Source organism: Ascaphus truei, chromosome 11 (assembly GCF_040206685.1).
Source record: "Ascaphus truei isolate aAscTru1 chromosome 11, aAscTru1.hap1, whole genome shotgun sequence".
NCBI lineage: Eukaryota > Metazoa > Chordata > Amphibia > Anura > Ascaphidae > Ascaphus > Ascaphus truei.
The window spans coordinates 27,762,206-27,781,431 of NC_134493.1; the positions used below are offsets into that span (position 1 = coordinate 27,762,206).

Below are 19,226 nucleotides of genomic sequence, written 5' to 3' on the forward strand. Positions count from 1 at the left end.
TCTTCACTGCAGTTGGAGGGAGAATTTGTAGCAGGATGCCGGGAGACGCCGCCGCACCACACCACGTAAGGGATATTTCCCCTCCGGTTTGGCCTTCAGTAGAAGGTGGCAGCCCTGGCTATGGGACAGGAACGCCTTATATTTGCAGTGGCGGATTTCCCGATAAGCCCGTTCCTAGGGCGGCAAAATTTGGGGCGGCATGCATGATCGGCGCGGCGCTGGAGGGCGGCATGCGTGATCAGCGCGGCGCTGGAGGAGGGCGGCATGCGTGATCGGCGCGGCGCTGGAGGAGGGCGGCACCAGGTAATCTGTCACTGCAGATTTTATGGCCATATTCCTCTATTGTTGATTTTATCAATGTTCATCAAGTGATTCAAAAGGGAGGTCACTTTATCTCCCTGTGCCTCAGGTACCAAAAAACATAGATTGTAAGCTCCGCGGGGCAGGGACTGTGCCTGCAAAATGTCTCTGTAAAGCGCTACGTAAAACTAGCAGCGCTATACAAGAACATGCTGTTATTAATATTAATAATAATAATAAAAACAATAAACGTGGCTGATCTATATTACACAGGGAAGCACATGGAATAATACACACTGCCCCCTCTATTCGCAGTATAGCCCGTACGCATCCATCACGGTAGCGTGGCCGAGCGGTCTAAGGCGCTGGATTAAGGCTCCAGTCTCTTCGGGGGCGTGGGTTCGAATCCCACCGCTGCCAGATACATATATATTTTTTGCTTTGTGGGACTTTCGCATAGTCACAGCGTCACCTGCTGTTCTGCTGTCACCAGCCTGCTCAAAGCATTGTGGGTAAGAGGAGCCGCTCCCCACGTGTGTGTGGCGGAAGCAGTATGGCTGCTGCCTGAGCGCTGGGCTGCCGGACACACCGCGGGTGACACAGGCGGAGCCCCTGAGCCTGGCAGGTAGGCACCGGCACTGCAATCAGCCCTTACCTGCCCGAGCGTGAGGTTATGCGGGGTGCAGTGGGAGCTTTGCATGCCTCTCTGCGCTGCTGTGGGTGCAGAGGCCTGCGGCGTGGGATTATTTCACATCTTCCCCATAGAATGAGGTTGGGTGCCTCTGAGACACAGGGATCTGAGGGAATTCTGGACTTTCTGCCAAGCTCATATGTTGCCAGCCTGGTTACTGCAGCAAGAAACACGTTTATGCCCACATGCACATTTCACCTTTTCAACAAAACCCTGCTGTAAAAGTGTATTATCAGAGTACTTAATGAGTTGGGTTACCATCAGACCCTCACAGGCCACAGCAATAGGGGTGGGGAGTGTTAATATGCCACAATGTCTGCACTGCAGTTAATAAAACTGTATTGTGTTAAATCCTATCTTTAGTGTAGTTCATGAAAACATGTTTAAAGACATTTACCTATTTAATGTTTGGGGTGGAATCTACTTTTTGTCTGGGACAGATGGGGTTTTTTCTGTGTGTGATAAACCTGTTATTTACTGTCTATTTTTTGTAATGATCAGGGGCCATTGATCCTTTTATGCTATATCTTTTGGGCTGAAGCATTGGGAATTTTTTCTAATGAAAGCTTGGGAGTCGTGTTTGTGCAGACAAATACATCACCAAGTTAATAAGCAGGGAGTGGCATTGAAGCTGTAGTCTGGATCATATATATATATATCTCAACATACAGACGTCCCAATGTTTACACTAAGCTCTATTATGTATAAATGATAATGGGTTAGTGCTTCTAAAGCCGAGTGAAAGGAAAGTTGACATGATATTTTTGTTGCTATAATAACCCTATAAGTACCATAGTGGTTAACATCTTACAGAACAACACATTTCATCCCCATAAAGGCATTAAAACAGCAATCCACTGCAGGAGCCTACGCGTTTAATTCATATAATGTTAGTATCTTGCCCCCCAGAGTGTTACAAATCATGATTTTCTTTTTAAATATCTAGCTTCTGGGGTTACCATGGTAACCTTTACACTTCATTGGGGCTCTCTGGAGATCTTCATTTTAACCCTTAAACGTCACTTTATTTCAAACACTTTATTTCAAATGCTTATATCATTATTACCATGATAGCATTATATAGATGGTTTTATTTTTACCTGTTCATTTCAGTTTTTGGTATGGTGTGCAGAATAGAGAAGGAAAGGGGGGTGGGGGAGAGAATGCTACAGCAATTTAGGGAACATATACCGGGTATTGAGTACTGTTTGGGTGGTCTACTCAAGAGCCCACCAGGATATATTATCTATTTCCCATTAACTCGGGGATAAACTCATATTATATGGATTTTTAATTCTAATTGTCAGATTTAAAAAAAAAAAAAGTGTTATAAAGTGCAAGAAGACAAAATGTAATGCAAATAAAATATGGCGATTTGTCACTTTCCCTTCTGGCAACAAAATGGTTAAGTGAGTACGACTCAGAATTGGGATCTTCAACTAGTTCTCCCCAAGGGACCAGATCAGAAACCGTCAGTAGAAGGGCCACAAGAGTATTGCATCTAAAGACTTGAAAATGATCATCTTTTAACATTGTGCATGAATGTGTAATATCCGTGCCATATACATTTACATTCTCTTAACTTGCAAGTGCGTTTCAGTGTAAAAAACTGCACTTTGCTGCCTAAGTAACTGGTATGAAATTAGTGGGACCAGAAAGGCTGAGTCCCGGCAGGCGCTGAGCGCGCTCATGCTTGGCGAGGGCTCGAAGCATGAGCACCGGGTGCCCTGCCATTTACACGTGCACGTGGGGGGGGGGGGGGGGGGGCACTGAGCGCGCTGGAAAATGAGATTGTTTTGTTTACATAAGCGCCAGTGAGCGTGTGTGCAAGAGCACGCACCGCGTGAGCGGGGACTTGCATATATCTATATATGTAAGTAACCGCCGCACGCACAGCACTAGCGGGGACCCAGCCTAAGGCCATTTGCATCAAGGCCATTTGCTGGTTGCCAGTTGAAGAGCCCTATCTAGAAGCATATGGCCCATATTCACTAAAGACACAAGCACGCCGGAACACCCATCCAAGTGACGTGCTAAAGATTAGCTGCCTTTAGTCAATATGGGCGTCTGAGTCTTTTATTGCTAAGGAGGAGTAAGCACTGTTTGGTGTGTAACAGTTGCAGGACTGTACTGCTGTTCAAATGTGCACGTTAACTTTTCCAAAGAATAAGGGACGACCGCAATATTCTTCAGGCTATGAGATGCATTATGTGGAGCTTGTTTTTTTTAATATACATATATTTTCCTATTCTGAAGGTACTATAATTTGGAGAAGAGGCTGCGGGGTGTCGTCCACATTAGGATGGAAAATGAAGATGATGATCCAATTGTACAGGAGGTAAAGAGAGAAAAGCACATACACATTTAATTTATCCCTCATAGTAACATTTGGTTACTATATAATTTGCACTATTATTGTAATGTATTGTTATGTCGGGGTGTGTGGCGCTGTACATAAACCATCTTTTGTAGGCTTAATAAATTCCTGCCCCAAATAGCTTGCCACCTAATTTCCGTGCCCATTTCAAATGGGTAGAAAGTGATTTGCCTAAAGTGAAAAAAATTGCTGGCACTGGGTGTCAATCTGGACGTAACCACTTTAAAGACCAGTCCTTTTTCCAATTCGCCTCTTCTACTTTATATGAGGCCATTATCAAATGGCCGTGCGATGCCAGGTTGGGCAGGTACGGTGTAGTTATCTATTAAAGCAGCAGTCCAAGCTACTGTGTTTTTTTCATTTTTTTTTAAATTGTATTCCCCCCCCCCCCTTTAATCTGTGCATCAACAGAATCAACACATTGGCAACTTAGTTAATTACTTATCAGTCTCCCTCAGCACAGCTGCAGACCCTCCATTCCAAAGAGAAGTTTAATTGAATATTACACATTGCATTTGGGGTGTGTTGTGTGCATATTTTGTCACTTACACACAAGGTTTAATATACACTACACATTATTTGTTAACCATAGTCTTTATTTTTGTGCTTTCCTTATTATTCACTTAGTTGTTTGAAATATTCATTTTTAAACACATGTATTGATGCTCTTGGACCTTCCTTGTTTTACAATAAGTAATTAGCTAAGTTGCCAGTCGATCCGTTCTCCTGTGATCGATCGGCGAAGATTCGGCTCGGGGGTTCACTAAATGGCTGTCAGTGCAGCAGAAGAGGACCCAAAGATGCAAAGTTCTGTGGGGAAGATCATGTGACCAGGCAGTCACTAGATACAGTACAATTGGTGCACTGCTAGAGAGAGGGCAGTGCTCAAAAGGGGTGTGCCAGAGCTTGTTTCAGAAGAGGAAGGGTATGAGACTTTGTAAATGGTTGCTATAGAAACAACAAATGCTTGTTATATTAAGTGTCATTCAGAGTTGTTTTAAGAATATGCAACAATATTTTCTCATAGTACAGAACTGATTTATTTAAAAAGAACACATGTAGGATATTGCTGGGTCTGCAGCTTTAAACGTAAATATCAGGTTTAATTTGGTGCCTGCTGTGAATGTCTGACAGTTCTTTGTATGGTGTTTTGTTCTTTCAATGATTTTCTTTTTGAAACGTTGGGCGCTGTACACACTCACATTTAGTTTTGTTTTAGATTGATGTGTTCCTGGCCAAAAGCCTGGCAGAGAAGCTTTACTTATTCCAGGTACGATGGGAAGAAGTGTAAGATATAAATATAAATGATATAGGTTCCTACATGGTTCACAAAGCCATACAGGTAACGTTTATCTTATAGCAAGCATTTAGTCCTTGGTTATTGGTGCGCCGACGAGTATTCTAAAACTTGCCTTAGAAAATCTGGGGCAATCACCAAGAAGACCCGGGTACATGCCGGGTACATGCCGGGTACATGCTGCAACATTTCGGTGACATTTCTGCAGACAGACTAATGGCCCATCGGATTCACACAGCGGGGGTCCCTGGCAGCCCCATTCAGTGCAGGAATCCCGGCTGCTTGTTTGTTTGGGCGGCTGGGATTTTACATATACAGCTCAACCCCGTTATAGCGCGATCCGTTACAACGCGAATTCGCTCATAACGCGATACACGCGCGGCTCCCAATTTTCGTATTTATGAATACTTTACAACACGATTATTAATATCTTAAATACTTTATTGTACAGTGCATACAATTGTACATTATTTCTAACGCGATCCACTTATAACACGATGTGATTCTTTGGACCCCAAGCACAGCGTTATAAGGGGGTTGAGCTTTATATTGTTTTTTACAGTATTTGAATCCAAGGTTCTCCTGGAACTAGCTATTTTTAACTCCGGGGACCTGCCGGTTCCTGAAATACACACCGTTTTAGGTGCCGGAGATCTCCTTCCCTTATGGAAATTCAATATGGTCACCAAACTGCGGCTGCATAGGACGCTCCAATGGATGATGTTGCGGCTTCTTATTGGATGACCACATTTAAATACAGTACCCAGAGTGCACCGACATCACAAACTGTGACCCTCCCCACACGTCACATTGTTGTATAATCGTATCCACAAAATACAATTGTACAATGAGCACTTCATGCCACATTCTAGAATAGATTATATGGTTTAAAATGTTCATGTGAAGACTGGTTCATGGTTGCCCAGCTGTGCTTTAGGGATATATTCTCTACCGCAGGGGTGCGCAGTGGGGGGGGGCGCAAGATTTGATTGGGGGGGCGCAGCGGTTACAGAGGCCCGGTGCTCTTCCCAAACGCATTTAAATTAAATGCAGGGGGACCCCGCGAGGCCTCTGTGACTCGCTTACCTTCAGTCAGACGGCTTCAGGAGATGCGTCGCCATGGCAACGCGGCGGCAAATGACGCTGCAGGGTTATTTGGCGATTGATACAAGGTAAAGGGGCGTGAGCAGTGGGAGGAGGGGGGGGGGGGGCGCAAAGGGCAAAAAGTTTGCGCACCCCTGCTCTACACCAATGTGTAATGTGCATTTCTGTTTTAGTACCCCGTTCGCCCGGCCTCGATGACGTACGATGGCGTCACACACTTATCGTCAAAGATTAAACCAAAGCAACAGAAGGTGAGAAACCCACAGTCTATATAATTGCCACTGTGTTTACATTATGCCTCTCACATTGGTTTGTGTGCTACCTGTAATATTTGGCTTCAGTACTGGTTATCGGGTCTATCGATTTGTGACCTTGAGTGGAGCCGGAGTAATACAGAATAACCCTTAAGACCGTAGGATAGGATTAGTATATGATCTAGTTTTACCTTTGAACCGTGAATGATTTATCCCTAGCTTGGTGCTATGCACCTGAACATCGCTGTATTCTGGAACGTGTACTTTGGTTCCAACCTGGGAAATAGAAGCGAAGCCGCCTACTCCTGAGTGTTATCTTATCCGGCAGCTCCTTGTTGCTCTTGATACTGATTTATTTTCTCTGGTGGAAAGATTTAAGTCCCTTGTATATAACACTTGTACCTCAAGTCCATGATATCTCCATGGGGGTCCCTGAAGCTTATCTGTGATCCCCCGACCCCCTGATTTTCTGACATATTTGTAGTTTCTCCCCCCACCCCCCCCCCATTGTTTGACATGAAACAGCTATAAAGATTGCTGGGGCGTCACACATTGAAAGTCACATAGGTATCTACATTGTAGCTTTCTTCCGGCCGTCAGAGCAAGGTTGATTGCTGTGACCATATTGTATCCACTGGGCAGGCATCTCGGCGACCAGGGGGGGGTCGCCAGAGGTCAGAGAACCACAGATAGTCTCCAAGTGACCCCCCCCCCCAGTTAAAATAATACAAACATCTTTTTTTTAAAACAGCATGGACTCCTGCTGTGAGGACTATTTTCTTATTTTAAATCAATGAAAACTGTTATTAAATATATTTGTATAATGTGTCCTGGAAAATATAAGGGAACAAGTCCTAAAATACCCCAATGTGGAGTCCTTGTACGGGGGAAGGTGCTTGTCCCGGGGAAGGTGCTTGTCCCTTTTTTTAAGTTTGGTCACATTTCTAAGTACAGCCGGTCCTCGCTTATCCGCCGGAATGGGTCCCGCAAAACACCGGCGGATAACAGACCGTCTGATTGCGGGTCCCATGTTAATCCGCGTCGGATAAGCGTTTCCGACATCGCATAATGCGTCCAGCGGACTGCATAACGGGGCGTCGGATAACCCGTTCGACAGAAAGCGGACCGTCGGATACCGAGGATCACCTCTACATATGAAAAACAGAGGCTAGGAAGCGCTGTATCCCAGATAGACACTCACAATTCGTAGAAGACTATCTGGATTCACGACAACTAGCACACGTGGATAATGCTGAAAAGGAACATACCACACAGCAGAGCCATGTTTCAGGCCCGTACACTAACCTGAGGAGAGGCCGTGTACGGGCCTGAAACGTCGTTTCAATAAAGGCAGCTTTTTCATCACTGGCCATGTCTGCTACAGTAGTGAATCTGGATATTCTTCTACGAATTGTGATTGTTGCATTCATCTGGGATCCAGGGCTTCCTCGCCTCTGTTTTTCATATAACTTGTCCTGCCCTTCTGCAGATGTGTTTTTTAGCACCTAAGAGGTCCCTGTTGGTGCAGCCCCTACAGCACTAATCAGGCCAGGATGTCTTAGAATTTTCCAGTAACTACATTTATTTCAAAATCTTCTTCTTTTTTTAGGTGGAACTTGAAATGGCGATTAACGCCATGAGCCCGAATTACTGCCGCAGTAAAGGTGAGCAGATCGCGCTGAATGTCGATGGCACCGGCAGCGATGAAACCAGCACCTACTCGTCGTAAGTATTCGGCGCACTCAAGCTCTTTCCCAGACTTTGTATGCACATTGCTTATTAAACGGTCTTCTGGTTTAGTTTTTTCCTAAAGCTGCAGTCCAAGCTGCTCCCCCCCCCCCCTTCCCCATTTAGTATGTGCATCAATACAATCCACACAATGATAAGTAATTAGCTAAGTTGCCGATCGATCGGCGAAGATCCTGCTCGGGGGTTCACTAAATGGCTGTCAGTGCAGCAGATGAGGACCAAAGATGCAAAGTTCTATGGGGAAGATTATGTGACCAGGCAGTCACTAGATACAATTGGTGCACTGCTAGAGAGACGGCAGGGCCCAAAAAGAGGTGTGCTAGAGCCTGTTTCAGAAGAGGAAGGGGATGTGACTTTGTAAATGGTTGCTACAGAAATAAAAAATGCGTTGCGTTATAATACATTACAAATGTCATTCAGAGTGGGTTAAAGGGAAAACAAATGCTACAAGTATTTTCTCATAGTACAGAACTGATTTATTAAAAAACACATGTAGGATATTGCTTGGTTGCAACTTTAATAACGGCAGATAAAAAGGATGGGACTATGTTGCTTAAATACAGTTGAGCCCTTCAGTGCCGGGGGACTTGATTTAAGTTGCAATGAGACAGTTATGGTATTTTATTCAAATCAGCAACCCACCCCCAGAAACCTATCGGCGTTTCTCGTATAATGTAAGTGTCCCTGTGGGTGCCCTGTGCTCTTCTTTAATAAAACAAAATGTTTTTCTGCTGTTCTAAAAATCAGGATTTCATTCATCTCTAGCGTCTGAAAGGGCAAGAAGGGATCTCTTATAATAACTATGATCAAACTAAAATGCTAAGCAGAATGTTGCTGAGAGCGTGCTGTGGCACTAACGCACTGTTTTAGGGGGGGGGGGGGTGATGGCTTGTCCTAATCACTTTTACTTTATGATGTGCTGGGGCTTTGCATACAGATGTTTTGTTCTCCTTAAGTAGAACTGTTTTTTTTTTTTTTTGTTCTTTATATACAGGAAACTTATGGACAAGCAGACTTTCTCTTCCATACAAGCTGCAAACACCACTTCCCGCTACGCTGCTGCTATCTATCGAAAAGGTTAGTCTATCACGATACATTGTCACCACCCGGTCACCTGTACATATTCTCACCTGATGTCCTGTTCATGCAGGGGAACTTCACCTGACACCTCTGCATGGGATTCTGCAGCTGCGGCCTAGCTTCTCCTACCTGGACAAGGCAGACAGCAAGTATCGGGAGAGAGAAGCCGCCAACGAAGGTAGCTTTGTCTGGGCTTTAATTACTGGGACATGATGGAGGGAAATCTCCGGGGGTGGAAGTGTTCCACTTTCTGTGTCTCCTTCTGCAGCCGGCGATTCTTCCCAGGATGAAGGCGAAGAGGACGTTAAGCAGGTTACTGTAAGTGTGAATTCGGATCGTGGCGGCATGTGCACACTATTTATTTATTTATTGTATTCATTTCGAAACCAAGGCCCTTGATCCAATATGCTGTGATGGCGCCTTCCCCGTGCTGGTAAAGAGTTCAGCTCCATTCAAAAGAATGGGACTAAAGTCTTCTCCAGTACGGGACAGATGTCTTCACCGCATGCAGTAACAATTCTTGACACCAGTAGTATATATAGAGGGTGCTGACGAGTGAATAACAAAAAGCAAACCCTAATATTACAGAAGTATTCAGGGCTATATTACTGGAGCTGAAAGGTACATTTCCAAGACGAATACATATCATGTTTTTTACATGGATGGGAGGCAGGTGGTGTCTGGAACTGAACAGTGTTCATTTCAGCTCTGGGGGCCCTCTGGTTGCTGGAAAGGTGCCGCGGGTACTTCCTGGTTTGTTTTTAAATGTCCCGCATCACACGGGCCAATAGGAAGCCAGGACGGTGCGGGCCCCTGTGTGATGCAGGAAATGTAAGCCGTGTTCTCTTTCCCCTGGACGGGAGGAATCGCTGCACCTTTCCTGGTAAGTATCTGAGGAACCAGGGGGACCCCTGAACCCCCCCCCCCCTGTTTCGGACCCATATTAAGAATGGGCGGGTGTAAACGTGTAGGGGAAACTGACCCTTTAATTTCTCAAGTGTAACTTCCATTCCCTGACATGGGAATCACAGCTCAGGCACGACGTTCTGTTCTTCTTAATATTTATTCTTTAACATAAATGTGCATGTCACTAGCATGGAGGCGCAGCTGGCAGCGAGCAAATGGGCAAAGTGTTAAGAAGTAGATGTCACTTTATGATGTTTTCGTAACGATTCTTTCCAATAACCAGGTGCGCTTTTCCCGGCCGGAGTCCGAACAAGCCCGGCAGCGGCGGGTCCAGTCCTATGAATTCCTGCAGAAGAAGCAGGCTGAGGAGCCCTGGGTCCATCTACACTATTCTAATGTCAAGGTAAACGAGGGTGAACCCTTCCCGGGACGAGCCTGTCTCACCTTCCCAGGACAAGCCTGTCTCACCTTCCCAGGACAAGCCTGTCTCACCTTCCCGGGACAAGCCTGTCTCACCTTCCCAGGACAAGCCTGTCTCACCTTCCCAGGACAAGCCTGTCTCACCTTCCCGGGACAAGCCTGTCTCACCTTCCCGGGACAAGCCTGTCTCACCTTCCCAGGACAAGCCTGTCTCACCTTCCCAGGACAAGCCTGTCTCACCTTCCCGGGACAAGCCTGTCTCACCTTCCCGGGACAAGCCTGTCTCACCTTCCCGGGACAAGCCTGTCTCACCTTCCCGGGACAAGCCTGTCTCACCTTCCCGGGACAAGCCTGTCTCACCTTCCCGGGACAAGCCTGTCTCACCTTCCCGGGACAAGCCTGTCTCACCTTCCCGGGACAAGCCTGTCTCACCTTCCCGGGACAAGCCTGTCTCACCTTCCCGGGACAAGCCTGTCTCACCTTCCCGGGACAAGCCTGTCTCACCTTCCCGGGACAAGCCTGTCTCACCTTCCCGGGACAAGCCTGTCTCACCTTCCCAGGACAAGCCTGTCTCACCTTCCCAGGACAAGCCTGTCTCACCTGTATGTGCCTAGAACAGCAATTCCACCAGAACCGTATGAGTTTAACGCCTATAATGTTAGGGTCCTGCCCTGTGAGCCTGTCCTGCCCTGTGAGCCTGTCCTGCTCATTAAAAACAAAGAAAAAGTTATTCTAGTATTTACATTTTTTTTAAAACATGATTTCCATATTTTCTTGATTCATGGTAACCTTTAGATTGCACTGCGCTCCTGGGAGAGCGTCATTTTAACCTCCCGGACACTTAATATTTAAATCGCGTATCTCCTCAACAAAGCATCAGATGAAAAAAACCGTTAAAACGGCCTCGGAAAGGACAATAAGAGATCTACTAAAGCAGCGTTAATAGCTGCTGGAAAGCAGCACCTTTTGAATCCGTTTCATATTGGTTTAAGTTGAGTGGGAGGCACCATTGTGGCTGTCCTGAATCCTGGGAAGGTCCCTAAATAGGGGAAAAAACAACATTCGATTCTCATTTGCAATAAACCTATTAACCCTTTGGATGCCAGAGGGGACGCGGCACCAAAGTGCCACGGCTTCTCTGGCAAACGGCGATCTCGACGTCCCTGAACCCGGAAACCTCTTCCATTTCCCTGCACTGCAGGTGGCGCGCGCCCTGCGTTCTATAGGGGCGCTGGACGTGGTCTGCTCTACAAAACAAGGCACACTGCGGGCGTGACACTAGCCCCATACGTGTCAGACCCCATGATTTAGTGGCAACCGCTTGGGTCACTCAAAGGGTTAATATTGATGGTCCTGCTATTTTACAGACTCAAGAAGGAAAAAATAAAGGGGAAAAAAAAAGACAGCACACTCACGAAGCAGACTCGCGGTCACTCACACAGACTCGCGGTCACTCACACAGACTCGCGGTCACTCACACAGACTCGCGAAGCAGACTCGCGGTCACTCACACAGACTCACGGTCACTCACACAGACTCGCGAAGCAGACTCGCGGTCACTCACACAGACTCACGAAGCAGACTCGCGGTCACTCACACAGACTCACGAAGCAGACTCGCGGTCACTCACACAGACTCGCGAAGACTCACACAGACTCGCGGTCACTCACACAGACTCGCGAAGCAGACTCGCGGTCACTCACACAGACTCGCGGTCACTCACACAGACTCGCGAAGCAGACTCGCGGTCACTCACACAGACTCGCGGTCACTCACACAGACTCGCGAAGCAGACTCGCGGTCACTCACACAGACTCGCGAAGCAGACTCGCGGTCACTCACACAGACTCGCGAAGCAGACTCGCGGTCACTCACACAGACTCGCGAAGCAGACTCGCGGTCACTCACACAGACTCGCGAAGCAGACTCGCGGTCACTCACACAGACTCGCGAAGCAGACTCGCGGTCACTCACACAGACTCGCGAAGCAGACTCGCGGTCACTCACACAGACTCGCGAAGCAGACTCGCGGTCACTCACACAGACTCGCGGTCACTCACACAGACTCGCGAAGCAGACTCGCGGTCACTCACACAGACTCGCGAAGCAGACTCGCGGTCACTCACACAGACTCGCGAAGCAGACTCGCGGTCACTCACACAGACTCGCGAAGCAGACTCGCGGTCACTCACACAGACTCGCGAAGCAGACTCGCGGTCACTCACACAGACTCGCGAAGCAGACTCGCGGTCTTAGCAGCATCATTTCCTAAGAATCATTTCTTGGACGACCTCTTGTAGTGAAAATAAAATGCCATTTTATTTAAGTCAATACATCAAAAAAAGCAAAGTTTCTGGCCCCCAACGGGCTTTCATCAGGTAGGTAATGACAGTATAACAAAAAAATGCAGTTTAACCACATGCCGACTGCATGCTCGGCTGCACTGGAAGTGACCTCACCCAACTTCCTGTCCTCGGAGTGCACTGTATCTTAGCAACAGCTTGTAGAAGCAACATAGTCCCACACCAGTGCCTCCCATTACCCGAAGGAGATCTGTACAATGACGTCCTGCGTTTCACCAGAAAGGAGTGAAACCGAAGCATAACCAGGCATGTCTTACTCCCAATACCTCCTTCTAAAATTCCCATGCACTAATCAATACATAGGAATAAGTGCAGCATCATAAGCCGACACCCAGGAGACCGTGAAATAGCAAACCATATACTGTACCTATATACAAATATTAATAAAATAAACATCTCTACCTGTCATCAATAACAGTGTATGTGAATCTAAGTAAATCCCTATATATATATATAATAAAACAAAATAACAGTTCCTTCATCTCATAAATGACAGCAATCTTTCTATTTATTTAGATATTTCATAATGTACATCCTTTTTTTTTTAATTTTTTTTATTCTAATGTAAAAGATAAGAATCCAAAAGAAAAGTGTACCTAACAAAAAGGGTATACTTCAACAGAATAATGCACTACCCTAATAATGAGCTGCAAAGGAAATACCCTTTAATCACTAGTCATAAACTACAGAAAAACCCTAAAATCAAGAAATTCATTCCTACACTGTCCAGTTCAAATATCCACTGAGATTTCTTTTCTCCAAGGAATAATTTGTCCCGATCCCCTCCCCTCTTGGAGGTGGTACCCATTCTATTATCTGGCACCTAAACTGGCTTATATTATGTCTCATCTGTGACAAATGTCTGGCCATTGGGGATTCAGTTACTATGTCACTCGTGTTCCCCTTAGGCTTGTCGAGTAGCTGATTTGTGTTCGGTAATTCTCTTTCTTACAGGACTGATGGTTTTACCCACTTAACACTTACCGCAGGGACACCATAGTATGTAGACCAAGTGAGCTGTGCTATAGTTAAAAAAACAAAACAAAAAACATTTGATCTTCTATTGGGGGAGCTTGAATTAATAGCTGTAAGGGAGCAGTGTGATATCATGGGGGGGGGGGGGGAATGAAACTCATGACTCGTCAGGTCATTGAGAGGGTTTTTCGGAAGGATCGAGCAGATAGAAGAGGTGATCGAGTGTTTATATGTTAAACCAGATTTAAATCCTATTATAAAGGAAAATGTTTACAAAGAGAATGATGAAAATGTAGAGACCTTGTGGATAGAAATTAGCATCGGAGGTAAAAGTATAAAGAAAATGTTTGTAGGGATATGCTATAAACCACCAAATATCTGTGAGATTGAGGAAGCCAAAATAATTTTGCAAATGGAGAAGGCAGCAAAACTGGGTCATGTTTGCATCATGGGTGATTTTAATTATCCAGACACAGACTGGAGCAATGAGTTTAGCATTACAACAAAAGGAATAAGGGTTTTTGGGTGTGTTTAAAAGACTATTACATGATCCAAATTATTGAGGAACCAATCTGGAGAGGGGCAGTACTGGATTTGTTAATATGCAACAATGTAGAAGTAATAATAAATATTAAAGTCGGGGAACATTTGGGAAACCGTAATCATAACTGTCTCATTTAAAATAAAAAACATATTATATGGGTTCAATAAATACTTTACATTTTAGAAAGGCAGATTTGAATAAATTGAGGAATAATCTACAAGGAATAAATTGAGTACCATTTTGCAGGAAAAAAATGTAGAAGATAAATGGGCAGTAAAACAATAAAACACTGTTAGAAAAGTACACTTATCCGTGTATACAGTTGGGTAATAAGTATAAAAGAAACAAGTCTAGTCCAATGTGCCTAAATAAACAGGTAGGGTTGGAAATGGAAAATAAGAGGCAGGCATTTAGTCTTAGTCAGAAGGGACCAAGGCATCGTATCAGAATTATAAGGAAGGTAATAAAAGTTGCCAAAGGGAATCAGATGAGCAAAACTGGTAAATTACATAGTAGATGAGATTGAAAAAAGACTTACATCCATCAAGTGAACCTATGTTAAATGCTAACAGATACTTTATCCTATATCCGTACTTACAGTATATTGGTCCAGAGGAAGACAAACAAAAAACCCCAGTGACACATTATCCAATGATAAGGGGAAAAATAAATTCTTTCCTGACTCCAAATATTGGCAATCGGATTACTCCCCGGATCAACATTCTTACCATGTTTACTTATTTGGTATATCCCTGTATAACTTTCCTTTCTGAAAAGATGTGTAACCTTTTTGTAACAAATCTATTGTATCTGCCATCACAGTCTCCATGGGTAATTATGTTTACAACAAAAATGTATTTGTAGGAAACGAGAATAAACAGGCAACTTACAAATTAAGAGGCACAGTTAGGTCAATCCTTGATGGAGAAGGATTTAGGAGTGCTTGTAGACAGCAGGCTTGGCAATAGTGCCCAAAGTCATGCAGTAGCTGCAAAGTCAAATTAAATCTCATCTTGCATTAAACTGGGTATGGATGGAAGGGAAGTAAACATCATTATGCCACTGTTTAAAGCATCAGTAAGAACACACCTTGAATATGGAGAACAGTTTTGACCATTTCATAAAAAAAAAAAACATTATGGAACTAGAAAGTGCAGATAATGGTAACCAAATTAATAAAGGGGATGGAAAATCTGATCTTATGAGGAGAGGCTAGCTAACGTAGATTTGTTTACATTAGAAAAGAGGCGTCAAAGAGGGGATAGGATAACTCTTACATATTGATCAATACAAGGACCTTTCAAAAGAGCTATTCATCCCACGGGCAGTACAAAGGACTCGGGGCCATCCCTTAAGGTCGGAGGAAAGAAGATTTCACCAGCAACAAAGGAAAGGGTTCTTTACAGTAAGGGAAGTTACAATGTGGGATTCATTACCCATGGAGACTGTGATGGCAGATACAATAGAGATCTTTAAAAAAAAAATAGGTTGGACATCTTTTTAGAAAGGAAAGGTATACAGGGATTTACTAAATAAGTAAACATGGGAAGGATGTTGATCCAGAGAGGAATCTGATTGCTATTATTGGTGTCGGGAAGGAATTTATTTTTTCCCCCTTATGAGACAGTATTGTATAATGTATCACTGGGGTTTAGTGTTTGCCTTCCTCTGGATCAATATACTATAAGTACAAATCTAGGATACGTATCTGTCATCTAAATGTAACATAGGTTGAACTTGATGAACATATGTCTTTTTTTTATTTTTTGTATCCTTCTCTACTATGTAGCCATAGCCAGACTATCTATATAGTATTCCAAGGTTGAAGCATGTAAGAAAAGTAGTGATACTGTGTCTAAATTCAAGAAGTTGCAGAGATCTTGGATAATGCTGCAAAGATCTGGTCCTCATTATAGAAGGGATCGTACAATACAACACACAAGGGGCTTTAAAAAAAAAAAAAAAAAAACTTAAAAGTAGTATCCCTTGGTATCCCTTGTAACATCACAATGGGACCCCTCATCGTATTCCATTCATCAGGGAAGACCGAGGGGCTTATTCATTAAGTTGCAATGGTGAGTTGGACTGTCCGGGCTTTGGCGCTCCCTGATTAGTACTATCCGAGTTTAACCTTCTCACAGTGCTGAGGGTCTGGCCGCGCCAGAGCGCGCTTTGTATGTCCGGTCTGGCTCCAAATAAATGCAATACAAAGGCTTCTTTTCTTTCTGTATCCCCAGGACAGTCGCTCAGAGCATGAGCGCCAGTATTTGCTTTGCCAGAATACCGGGATGGCGGAGAATACAGAATTAATTAAATCCTCCAGGTAAATGTTTTATTTGGTTTTACTTTTTTTTTTTTTTTTTTTTTTCGACCAATTGCTATGCGATGGGCAACGGTTTCTTCTTGGTTGGATAGGACAGAGAATTATAGGGTACTGGTTAATATATAGGTCACTGCCCAGATATACATTCCTTTCATTGTGTTCACACTGTAGCTTCCAAATGTAAGTACTTTGTAGCAACGCGTGGTTTCCCCTCCACAATCGGGTATTTGACATGTAAGAATGTTATTACAACGATGCAAACAAAGCAGAGTTAAGTTATTTATTTATATATATATAAGATGTTGACTATGCAATGTGTGTTATCAAAAGCCCTTTCTCCTATGTGATCTATGTTTTTACTGCCTTAGTGAATATTTGGCGATGCTGATGCCACCAAGCGTTGAGGAAGAAAAGTAAGTTTGTGTGTTGTGTGTTGTGTGTTGTGTGTTGTGTGTTGTGTGTTGTGTGTTGTATGCGCGCACGTGTGTTGTATGTAGATATGTGTATTTTATCTATATCTATGAATCACCGTGAATGAAAGGCCTATAGGGCATCGCAGGCTGTGACATTGTATTACATTCTGTAGGACTAGTACAATTCTATACTTCATCACCAGAACCTTTTTTAACCTTTTCCTTACTTGGCTGGTCGGTCACTGATACTCATTAGCTGTTCGCTTTCCTCCCTATAAGAGGCTTGGTTGATTCTGAAAGAAACATCAGTTATGTACCCGACATTAAGACGATAAATGCATTTTATACCATTTTTACAGGACTGAAGAAACCAATCAGAGAACTGCGTTAATTTTTTGTTTTTTTTTGTTTTTGTTTTAACCCTTTCTGAAATAGACATTGTTTTTAGTGACAACTGAATAGCTAAAGTGTTCCTTTTAACTCCTTTTTTGCCTTGTATAACCAGGGAAAAGCCAGTTGCTCCAAGCAACATGCTGTCCATGGCTCAGCTGAGAACCCTGCCCCTGGCTGACCAGATCAAGATCCTGCTGAAAAATGGTTTGTTCCGTGTTCTATTCCGGAGAGAAGCTAATGAGGGCAGAGGCAGGAAAGCAGACGGCATTATCACTGAGCTATTAACCCCTTGGCTACGAGACGGTGCAGATATCCAATGCAGCGAAGGAGCCACCAAGCCATTCACTTCAGGCTCAGCAGAACCAAGTCACTATACAGGCAGTCCTCGTTTTACAACGAATGGCTTATCCAACGCTATGCAATGCGCCAAAATGGCTTATCCAACGCTATGCAATGCATACCTATGTTCATTTTTACAACGCCAAAATGGCGTATCCAACGCTCTTACGACGCTTTGCAAAGTTGTTTATGTGTATAATATATATTATTTAATATTATATTGTATTATACTATATAATATATTATATTATTATATATTATATATAATACAGTATATACACTATATAATGTATGTGTGTGCTGCATATCTTATTGCCTGGGTAAAATATTTGGTGTTTTTAAGTGTTAAAAATGCCTTCAGGAACGGAACCTTTCATTTAAACAGTGTTCCTATGGGAAAACGTGTTTCGCTTTAAGACGTTCCGCTATCCAACGCCATTTTGAGTAACGCATTGTGTCGGATAACCGAGGACTGTCTGTATTTAGCCATAAACGGTGCACAAGGGGTTTCCAGAACAGTGCTATGCAGAGAGGAGCTGCTAACATTTGCGTAGGATGCTATAGCGGCGCAGATCTATCGCTCTCCAACACGCGTGTTTCTTTGCATTCTTGTCCATGCAGTGAAGGCCATACCTTTCGCAAACCTCATGGGCTTAATGGCAGCGGGAACGGAATCAATCCCTGTTCTGCGGTGCATCCAGCAGGTGGCGATGCTGGTCCAGGGGAACTGGGTAGTGAAGAGGTGAGGCTGACCGGCGTGCCATGGCTGCACATGTACAGGGCCGTTTGGTCGGATACCGCTTCTGGCTGCTACATAGTCTTGTAAGGCATTTCTCGGCAGTTTATTGGTAGAACCTACACCGGTGAAACATTTGTACCGAAAAGTTACTTTTCTGAAAACCACATAATATGTCATTGGTGTTGCATGTTTTGTTTACTCTCCTTCGATTAGCCTGTTACTGTTATTGCACTTTAAGGATAATACAAAGACGTGGATAATGTTATTTTACTACATTTCTAAATATACTAAATGTACCGTTTCCTGCGGCATTTAAAATTCCCCTGCCCTGGGTGACGGACAACACTTTCTCTGGGGATTCCCTGGGACAAGTAAATCAAAGGAAAAAGATATTTGGATTTTGTGGGGGAGACAGGGATAAAGCAAACGCAAATAAACCAGTGATCCTGATCCCTTTCTAACCATCAGTACATCCGGTGTTTTCTATCTGCCACAGTGATGTGATTTACCCTAAAGAGTCGTCCAGCCCGCACAGCGGGGTGTCAGCGGAGGTGCTTTGTCGCGGCAGAGACTTTGTTGTAAGTAATTTGAGACACCACCAATCTGGTAGACTGCCCATTGTCACCAATATCTCCCAAACACTTATCTGTACATGAGATATCGGCGAACGCCCCAGAGAGCGCGCGCTCTGCTCCGGAACAGCCATATTTGTGGGAATCTTAACAAAACTTGGCTAATTCTCTGCGGAAATTTGTCATTTTAGCGAATTCTTTGCTCATTTTCAAGCAGTGTGATTTTTTACCTTAGATTTGTCGAAATCTAGGGTAAATAGGCTAAAGATTTTGCAAACCACTTGGACATTGGTACATCTGTCCAGTCGCTTTTACCTCCTATGCGGATTTGGCGAGTGAGCCGAATGGTTCAAAGGTGAAAAAAAACTTCTCGCGGTCGGATTTTTC

At 44.2% G+C, this 19,226-nt stretch overlaps 1 protein-coding gene and 1 non-coding gene across 3 annotated transcripts in view; both read left to right on the forward strand.

The window, feature by feature from the left end:
* Window positions 1-638: 638 nt before the first annotated feature.
* On the forward strand, window positions 639-720 carry TRNAL-AAG (transfer RNA leucine (anticodon AAG)). Its single transcript has one exon. It is a non-coding gene; the product is annotated as a tRNA-Leu (tRNA).
* Window positions 721-787: 67 nt separating this feature from the next.
* The window catches only part of POLR3E (RNA polymerase III subunit E), a 42,702-nt gene continuing 24,263 nt past the window's right edge, over window positions 788-19,226 (forward strand). For both annotated transcript variants that reach the window (XM_075565409.1, XM_075565410.1), the window contains exons 1-14: window positions 788-925; window positions 3,248-3,329; window positions 4,588-4,638; window positions 5,943-6,020; window positions 7,633-7,748; window positions 8,767-8,849; window positions 8,923-9,030; window positions 9,121-9,170; window positions 10,042-10,161; window positions 16,298-16,383; window positions 16,752-16,796; window positions 17,302-17,393; window positions 18,150-18,270; window positions 18,764-18,845. In XM_075565409.1, coding sequence (XP_075421524.1) covers window positions 3,294-3,329; window positions 4,588-4,638; window positions 5,943-6,020; window positions 7,633-7,748; window positions 8,767-8,849; window positions 8,923-9,030; window positions 9,121-9,170; window positions 10,042-10,161; window positions 16,298-16,383; window positions 16,752-16,796; window positions 17,302-17,393; window positions 18,150-18,270; window positions 18,764-18,845 — 1,068 coding nt within the window. In that variant the 5' untranslated portion in view covers window positions 788-925; window positions 3,248-3,293. The remainder of the gene's footprint in view (window positions 926-3,247; window positions 3,330-4,587; window positions 4,639-5,942; window positions 6,021-7,632; window positions 7,749-8,766; window positions 8,850-8,922; window positions 9,031-9,120; window positions 9,171-10,041; window positions 10,162-16,297; window positions 16,384-16,751; window positions 16,797-17,301; window positions 17,394-18,149; window positions 18,271-18,763; window positions 18,846-19,226) is intronic.